This window comes from Ixodes scapularis, unplaced genomic scaffold (genome assembly GCF_016920785.2).
Source record: "Ixodes scapularis isolate PalLabHiFi unplaced genomic scaffold, ASM1692078v2 PGA_scaffold1__304_contigs__length_218370807, whole genome shotgun sequence".
NCBI classification, from domain to species: Eukaryota; Metazoa; Arthropoda; class Arachnida; order Ixodida; family Ixodidae; genus Ixodes; species Ixodes scapularis.
The window spans coordinates 192,313,000-192,322,368 of NW_024609846.1; the positions used below are offsets into that span (position 1 = coordinate 192,313,000).

General features: G+C 49.7%; 1 protein-coding gene across 1 annotated transcript; it reads right to left on the minus strand.

The window, feature by feature from the left end:
- Positions 1 to 2,896: 2,896 nt before the first annotated feature.
- LOC120842585 lies at positions 2,897 to 9,128 on the minus strand. Its single transcript, XM_040213723.1, has 2 exons — positions 8,385 to 9,128; positions 2,897 to 3,043 (listed from the first exon to the last, which is right to left on the minus strand). Exons 1-2 carry the CDS (start codon positions 9,126 to 9,128, stop codon positions 2,948 to 2,950), a joined length of 840 nt encoding a protein of 279 aa, XP_040069657.1. The 3' UTR covers positions 2,897 to 2,947.
- Positions 9,129 to 9,369: the final 241 nt, after the last annotated feature.

Below are 9,369 nucleotides of genomic sequence, written 5' to 3' on the forward strand. Positions count from 1 at the left end.
CCGTGTGACAAGAAGGCCGTGAGAAGATTTCTTGGACTCTGTGCCTACTACAGGCGCTTTGTTCGAGACTTCGCCAAGCTATCTGCACAGCTGACACACCTCACGAAGGACGCCGTAAAGTTCGAGTGGACAGAAGAACACCAGAGGTCATTCGACGAGCTCAAACGAAGACTCCAGACGCCCCCGATTCTTGGCCATTTCGACCAGTTTGCTGAAACCGAGATCCACACCGACGCCAGTAACACCGGACTGGGTGCGGTACTAGTCCAAGTGCAGGACGGAGCCGAGCGAGTTATCGCATACGCAAGTCGGACGCTGTCTAACGCGGAGAGGAACTATTCAACGACCGAAAAGGAGTGCCTTGCTGTCGTATGGGCAATAAAAAGTTTCGCCCATATTTGTATGGAAGTTCTTTTCGCGTGGTCACAGACCACCACTCGCTCTGCTGGCTAGCGAATCTGAAGGACCCCTCCGGTCGCCTCGCTCGGTGGAGCCTACGACTGCAGGAGTTCGACATGACCGTGGTGTACAAGTCCGGCCAGAAGCACAATGACGCTGACTGCCTGTCAAGGGCCCCAGTCGAGGCCGGTCCTGCCTGCACCAAAGAGGACGACAATGAGTGTTTCCTCGGCGCTCTGGATGTCAGCGACATGGCAGCACTCCAACGAGACGACACTGAGCTACGAGCACTCATCGAGCACCTAGAGGGACAAGGAAGCGCCGTCCCCCGCGGTTTTGTACGAACACTGCCAACCTTCTCCATCCGACAAGGCGTACTGTACAAGGAGAACTTCAGCGACAACAACACGGCGTGGCTGTTGGTGATCCCTTCCAGTCTTCGAGAAGAAATTTTTCAAGCCTGCCACGATGACCCGACGGCGGGACACCTTGGTTACAGCAGGACTCTTGCGAAGATACGCGAAAAGTACTACAGGCCCAAGCTTGCGAAGACCACTACACCCGATCTTGCCACGAGTGTCAACGACGGAAGAAGCCACCGACGAGACCGGCAGGACTTCATTAGCCTATTGCGCCGCCATCTGCCCCATTCCAGCAAATCGGTATGAATTTACTCGGACCTTTCCCACCGTCGACGCAAGGAAACCGATGGATAATCGTCGCAACCGATTATCTCACGCGGTACGCCGAGACAAAAGCCCTTCCATCAGGAACGGCTGTTGAAGTCGCCAAGTTTTTCATCGAGTCCATTGTCCTCCGGCACGGCGCTCCCGAAGTCCTGATCTCGGACCGTGGATCATCATTCATGGCCCAGCTGACGCAAGAAGTCCTTCGTCTCATCCACACCAGCCATCGTCGCACCACGGCGTACCACCCGCAGACCAACGGGCTGACGGAAAGACTCAACAAAACCATCGCCGACATGATCTCCATGTACGTCGACGCGGAGCACAAGACATGGGACGAGGTGTTGCCGTACATCACATTTGCCTACAACACGGCTGTACAAGAGACCACCGGAGTGACACCCTTTCAACTGGCGCATGGGCGCAAAGTAACGACCATGCTGGACGCGATGCTACCCCATGAGCCAGCTGACAGTGAGAGCGACGACGCCCAGGTGGTTACTCAACGGGCCGAAGAAGTCCGCCAGCTCGCCAGACACCGTATTCAAGACCAGGAACACGTCGACGCGGGCCGCTACAACCTTCGTCGCAGGGACGTCCACTTTCAGCCCGGAGACAGGGTGTGGATTTGGACGCCCATCCGTCGCCGCGGCCTCAGTGAGAAACTGCTGAAACGGTACTTTGGACCATACAAGGTACTTCGTCGCCTCGGCGAGCTGAACTACGAGGTGATGCCCGACGGAACACGAACATCGTCACGCCACCCACCACGACCTGAGGTCGTCCACGTCGTGCGCCTGAAGCCGTACTACGCTCGATAGGACTGTGGACCTTTTGTGCTCCAAAAGACTCTTTAGTTTATCGTTCTTTTTTATTTTGATTTGTTTTACACTGCATCGGGGCGATGCACTTTTAAAGGGGGGAGTAATGCCGCGAGCAAGGCTGAGAAAGCAACGCTCGGTCACGGTCCTCCAGAAAGTTCCCGTTTATTCATGTACCGCACGTAACTTCTATCATTTATCCCTGCTTTTGTTTTCTAGAAAGTGTGTGTTCATTCTCGCCCCGACCACGCGACGCTCGAACCGCTTTCGCCAAATCTTCGAGATAGCGACGCACTCTAGATAAGAGGCCGCCCGCGACCTTGTCGAGTCAGTCTCGCCAAGCGTTCGACTATGCTGCCACGCCGACTTCGACGCCCGCGACGCTCTATTATTATCTTTTGTACACTTTTATTTTTGGCACAAGTTCGCCACATTAAACGTTTATTTCTTCTTGTTTATTTCCTGTTTTGTCTTGGTCATCACCCATGACAATATCAGAAAATACTAAACCAACCTCACGTCCGCGATCAGTTCCTGGATAACCTCACGTACCGTTGGAACGTCACTACGCGCCAAGCAGATGGTTGGGGGACCACAGTACGTACGTAACATCCCGAGATGAAGGTAACTAGTGAAAACTAAACAAATGCCATTCCATCCGATGAACGTTTGAAGACAGTTCTGTAATGTTTTGCTCCTTTTCGGGCTTACGTTGCTACTTTATTTCCCCAGGTATGTTCTGCATGGGCCAATTTCAATGTTCCGAAGAACTTCTTTTATTTTAGTTGTGAAATCTTCCCCCGCTGCTAAACGAGTTTTATGTTTTTTTGTTTTTTTTTAACCGCAAGTCATAGACATTAGATAGGCAAAAAAACGATTTTAGTTAACTTGGCGTTATCGTCACATTTATTGTGCCGACTAACTATGTCGTATGAGTCCAGCCAGTCTTCTGCAGCGTCATCATCAGCTCCGGAGAATATTTTGGGGTCTCGCTGGCGAAAGACACAGGGTCAAACAAGTGGTCGCGCGGTCACCTGTCCCCTAGCTGAATTGGGGTCTGGATGTGTCATGGTAGGGGCGCTGGCCATAGTTGGGAGGATGACTTGGCTGCGGAGCTCCAGAGTGGCAGGGACGTGCCTGGTGAACCGGGAGATTGCAAGTGGGTCTTGAGAGAGGATCCCTCGCCAACCTTCACCAATTGAACATGTAGATTGTTGTTGGTTTTTGGAGGGATTCGATACCGTGACCGCTCGGACGCGCGTCAGACTTGACTCATGCCTTCGTCCGAGCGATTACGGTAATAAATCCCTCCAAAGATCAACAACACTCTTCATCTTAAAATACAATGACGGAAAGTGATAGTGAAAATCTAGGTATCGACTTACTAACTTTTGTACCGTTGAAACTAAGACCGAGCCTTTTGTGCCGCCTCTATACTGGGTGTCTCCATTGTTTACTGTACTTCTGTACTTTCTTTCACCTTAACTAAGAGCGCAATTTAATAACACAGTCGCTGACTAGATTATCTTATGATTTCTTTGCTGCCAATGAGATTACGTTATTGGCGGATAAAACACTAAAGTACACATCACAAAGCAAAAAAAAAAACATCGAAAAGTAAGCCACACCTTGCAGTTCTTAAGCTGTCAGTGACTTTAGGAGACACGCCAAACGCGTACGCACAGGCTAAATCAGCAAAGCCGTTGCTCATGTGTTGCGCATGATGTTTTTTTCCCGAAAATATCCCCTCGCACAAAAGGATATCCAACGCCGCGGGATTGCGTGCTTGCCGCAGCTTGATTGACTCTATGGGCACATGGCGTCAACCGCGATCTGAGTTAGGTTGGACCGAAGTCACCGAAGTATGTATTCACTGACAGTTGAAGGAGCGCAAGGAATGACTAAAGGCCGGTTCTGACATGCACAAAGCGCTGATGTAGCGCTGCTCACGTGTCGTCAGCTACTTATCGTCTGCCATGAGCAAGAGTTTAGACGGTGCGATACAAACCTGCTGAGCGCTGCCGTCAGCACGCGCTAAGCGCGAGGTCAGCACTATGGTTGGAGCGCTCCGCTGCATGTGTGAACTGGCCATTATTATGTTATCATTTCTGGTTTCGTAATTTCGCTGCGATAGCAGTTAGTGGGATACCTCGAGGGTTTCGCGCCGTTGACCGTGCTCCATATTGACGTGTGCCATTTTCAGCATTCCGTTAAAAGACTCCACACTTACGTCAAGCCGCGTAAAATCTCACCTGTTACCTGGCGTCAGCTGACACCCTGACGTAACGTTGTCATGTTAAGTAATGTTCACAGTAACGCCACGCGACTTGATGACGTCAGGTGACACTGTGAGTCACGGGGTGTCTTGAAAGTCACGTGACACTGTGACATCCCGTGACATGAACACGTCAGGTGACACCATGATGGCACGTAGAAACACAAACATGAGACTGCTGGTAATGGAAACAGTAAAACAAAGTATTTTCTTTAATTATGCCCAGAAAGGTTCTCGGGCGATAAAACCAGAAAAGCTCCGTGGGTTTTAAGCCGTCGAAACCGCGGGCGTGAAATTAGGTGGAGCTACACGCTCGAAATTTTAGTAGGCGATTCTTTGAAGGGTTTTTCAGTGACCACAAGGCTGGGTTAGTTTGTGTCTAACAACATTGCATAAGATCTTCAGGCAGCTACACCAAAGACAAGGAAAGGTTCATGCATACATACACAACTTATTATTATCATCTGGTCAGTTTCCCGCAAACACAAAGTTCTTCAAAGTCACTGTTGTACGTGAAGGAGGCGATAAGCATGTTATAAATAACTATAGGCCAATATGTGTGTTACCTGTCTTCTCTAAGGTACACGAAAATATTATTCTTACGCGCCTCGATCACTTTTTTTGTAAACATTCTATTTTACCAGACTATTAGTTCGGCTTTCGTAGTGGAAGATCTACGGAAGCTGTTACATTTAGGGGCCGGGATGCAAGTCTGGCAAAGCACTTTATTGCGAAGTGCAACACAGGCAGCCTCGGGACCAACAACTAGTGGTACATCAGATCGGAGCTCAATATATACAGATAAGATACACCGGACGCAGGCGCACAGCACACTGACGTCATACATAAAAGTGCATACTTCATGGCATGCTGTTATCATACACACGCAGATACGACACTCCCTCCCCAACTATTATTCAAAACACTCCTATTGAAAATTATCAAACCGGAAGCGATCAGGAGGTCGCCTGTCTCTCGTGCTCCTCCGTATGACACAAGGAGGTTCCTTACTGGTAGGCATAACACTTGGGTGACGTGCAGGCTGTGCAGGCAGATCACCGCTGTGGTTACTAGCAGCAGGTGTAGCGACTATGTCTGCGGCATGCGGCATGTCTAACTCGGGACTGCCTTCCGGCTGCTCCGAACTTTCAATGGACGATCGTCGCAAATGATCAGCGTGCACAAACCTTACTTTGTTTCCGACGACAACCAAGTATGTGGATGGCGACTTCACGTTAACCACTTTACCGGGAAACCATTTGACCACATCACCACGCAAAGAACGTACAAGTACACGGTCGCCCACCCCAAAAGATCTCGGCTTAGATCTACGCTTATCGGCACACATTTTTACTTTTTCAGTTTTCTCAATCATCGCACTTTTTATATTTGGCCGTAGCAACGATAAGCGAGTTCGCAGTTTCCGTCTAAGGAACAGTTCTGCGGGTGTCTTTCCCGTGAACGTGTGCGGCGTTGTGCGATATGAAAACACAAAATTGTCAATTCTATGTTGTAGTGACCTAGTATTTCCTTTTTCTTTGTCATCGAGCAACTGTTTCAGCAGTGCTTTCTTTGTTGTTTGTACAGCACGCTCTGCCGCCCCGTTCGATTGCGGGTGATAAGGCGGCGTGAGCGTGTGCTTGACACCGTTAGCTTTCAAAAAGTCTCGAAATTCTGAGGCTCGGAACTGCGGACCATTATCAGTCACTACTTCCATCGGCAACCCATGCGATGCAAATAAAGAACGGACAGTTTCAACTGTATTGTATGCGGTCGTCGAGTGCATTATCTTGACTTCCAACCACTTGGAGAAAGTATCAATCGCCACAAGAAACGTCTTTCCTTCCTTCTCGGCAAAATCCAAGTGTACTCTTTCCCATGGATTTTCACAGAGCTTCCATGGTGACAACGGTGCAGGCTGTGCTGCGGGCAGGACACTTTGACAAATTTTACACTTCCGTACTGTTTGCTCGAGTGTTTCGTCTATACCAGGCCACCAGACCATTGACCTTGCCACAGCGTTCATTTTTGTTATTCCGAGATGTTGTTCATGCAGTAAACCTAGAACAACATTCTGCAGGGATTTTGGAACGACAATTCTGTTTGTCCAGATAATACAACCGTCGTCAATGTAGAGTTCCAGACGTCGTGACCAAAATGGCTGCAGTTCGTCAGGCACACTTTTAGGCCATCCAGACCATATCATGTTGCGAACAACCCTTAATTGGTCGTCGCGGGCTGTTTCACGCTCGATGTCTTTTGCAGTGAGTGGCAGATCACTGACCGGAGAAAAATAAAAAATATCTTCCGCGTGTTCCTCAGTGTCTGCAAGTGGCAGTCGCGACAAAGCATCAGCGTGGCCGATAGACGTTCCGGGTTTGTGCGTTACTTTGTAACGGTAATCGGCCAAAAAGGTCAGCCATCGGTGCACTCTTGCCGTGGCAACAGCGCTTCCCTGTCTCTTAGGGTCAAACAATATCGTCAGCGGTTGGTGATCTGTCATCACGTTAAAAGTTCGCCCGTACAGGTACTTATGAAACTTCTTTATGCCGAACACAATGCTCAGGGCTTCTTTTTCTATCTGGCTGTAATTACGCTCAGATGTTGAAAGTGATCGCGACGCAAATGCTATTGGTTTCTCTTCACCGTTCACAATATGTGCCAAGACAACCCCAAGGCCATATTCTGACGCGTCACACGTTAGCTGAATATCTTTCGTGACGTCATACAGCTGGAGAACACTTTCATCAGTCAGCATTTCTTTACAAGTTTTAAACGCGTTGTCACACTGACGTGACCAGTGCCATTTCGTCTCCCTGCGCAGCAGATCATGCAGCGGTTCTAGCACTGTAGCTAGACTAGGTAAAAATTTCGCATAGAAATTTACCAAGCCCAAAAAAGCTTTCAGCTGAGTCACGTTAGCCGGTTTTGGCGCGTTTTTATGGCTTCTACTTTCTCTGCCGTGGGGTGCAACCCATCTTTGTCAATTTCGTGCCCCAGATACTTCACTCTTTGTTGAAATAGCTTGCATTTTTCAGCGTTGACCTTTATGCCGTGCTGACTTAGGCGTATGAGCACTTGCTCAAGTCTGTCATGACACTGTTTACGTGTCTCTCCGGCGATAACAACGTCATCTAAATAGCAGGCGGTTCCCGGCAGACCGTGCAGGACTTGATCCATGACGGCTTGAAAAAGTGCCGGCGCACACGCTACGCCATATGGCAAGCGCTTGAACCTAAATAGGCCCAAATGAGTGTTGACAGTAAGCAGTTCTTGTGCTCGCTCGTCTAGTTCGAGCTGTAAATACGCCTTCGAGAGGTCAAGGACCGAAAACACGGTTACACCACGTAGGGTGGCAAAAATGTCCTCGGGCAGCGGCAAAGGGTACTGGTCAACTTCCATGCAAGGGTTAACAGTGACTCGATAATCACCGCAGATCCTAAGCTCTTTGCTGTTCTTTTTCGGCACGATTACGAGGGGCGTAGCCCATTCACTGTGCCTTACCCGGTACACGACTCCAGCTTTTTCTAATTTTGCCAATTCCTGCTCGACCTGCTCGCGCAAAGCGTATGGCACTGGACGCGCCTTACAGAACACCGGGCCGGAGTTTTCTTTCATACAAATGCTAGCCTTAAAACCCTTTATCTCTCCGTACCCTGGCTGAAACACGTGGCGATACTTTTCAGTCAACGGTATCGTTTCCGCGGTCAAGGCCTTCACTTGCACGACTTCATGCCATCTGATTTTTATTTTGCTGAGCCAGTCTCGGCCAAATAACGTAGGCATTCTTGCGCCTTCAGTTTCTTTTGCGATAACCAGTGGCAATCGAAAGCATTGATCATGGTATCGAACTTCCACGTCCACAATTCCTTTTATCGCGACAGGCGTGCCATTGTATGTCACGAGTTTGACGTCCGCTTTCCTAAAGCTTGCATGAGGAAGGTGCTTTGTGCACTCCGTTTCGGACATTACCGACACTGCGGCACCCGTATCTAGTTCCATCGGAACTTTCTTACCATTTAACAAGACTGTAATTACAATGGCAGGCGTGCGCGAACTCTGGTTCGTGTGACACAACGAGAGCAATTCGCTGTCACACTCGCCCTCGGCTACGTGTTGCACAACTTTTGTTTTACACATCTTTGCAACATGTCCCTTTTTAGCCCACTTATAACAAGCGCTGTTCAGAAAAGGACAACTTACAGGTAAGTGTTGTTCTCCACACCGGTGACACGGTTTTTTAGTCCTTTGATCCACAGCTTTCGTTGCTTTTTTTCCGTGCCCCCTTGACTTGGTCGGCGCGTTCGTCGTCGCTGTCCGACGCGGAGGTGCCGGTGCTTGTTGCCAGTTGACGTCCGCGGCGTTCGAAGATTGTCCCGCGTTGCTTGACGTCAGCATTTCCTTTGTGTCTTGAGCCGCCGTTTCCATGGCCGTAGCTATGCTGCATGCACGGTCCCAGGTGAGTTCTGTGTCGGGCATTGCGAGAAGACGACAGCGTATGGTGTCGGCGTGCAGACCCGCTATGAGTCTGTCGCGTAGAGCTTCCTCGAGGAAAGCGCCGAACTCACATGTCGCTGCGAGCTTCTTCAGTTCGACGGCGAAGTCAGTCACGGTCTCGTGAGGCCCTTGGTTTCGTCGATTGAAACGGAAGCGCTCTGTGACCAATGAACGTCTAGGTGCGTAGTGTTTTTGAAGGATGCTGACAGCTTCCTGGTACGATACCTTGTTCGGCGTCTTCGGCAGAAGCAGGCTCCGGAGGACGGTGTAAGCTTTTTCACCGATAGCCGTCAAGAAGACTTGCAGTTTCTTTTCTTCTGCGATGTCATTGGCTGCGACGAACAGCTCGAAGCGTTCCAGATAAATCTCGAAGTTTCCGCTGTCCGCCTGGAACTCCGGTGGCTTCCCGATAGTTGCGGTCATCTTCTGTTCCTTGGCTTCTTCAGCCATCCTCGTCGCCAATTGTTACATTTAGTGGCCGGGATGCAAGTCTGGCAAAGCACTTTATTGCGAAGTGCAACACAGGCAGCCTCGGGACCAACAACTAGTGGTACATCAGATCGGAGCTCAATATATACAGACAAGATACACCGGACGCAGGCGCACAGCACACTGACGTCATACATAAAAGTGCATACTTCATGGCATGCTGTTATCATACACACGCAGATACGACAGAAGCCACCTTGTT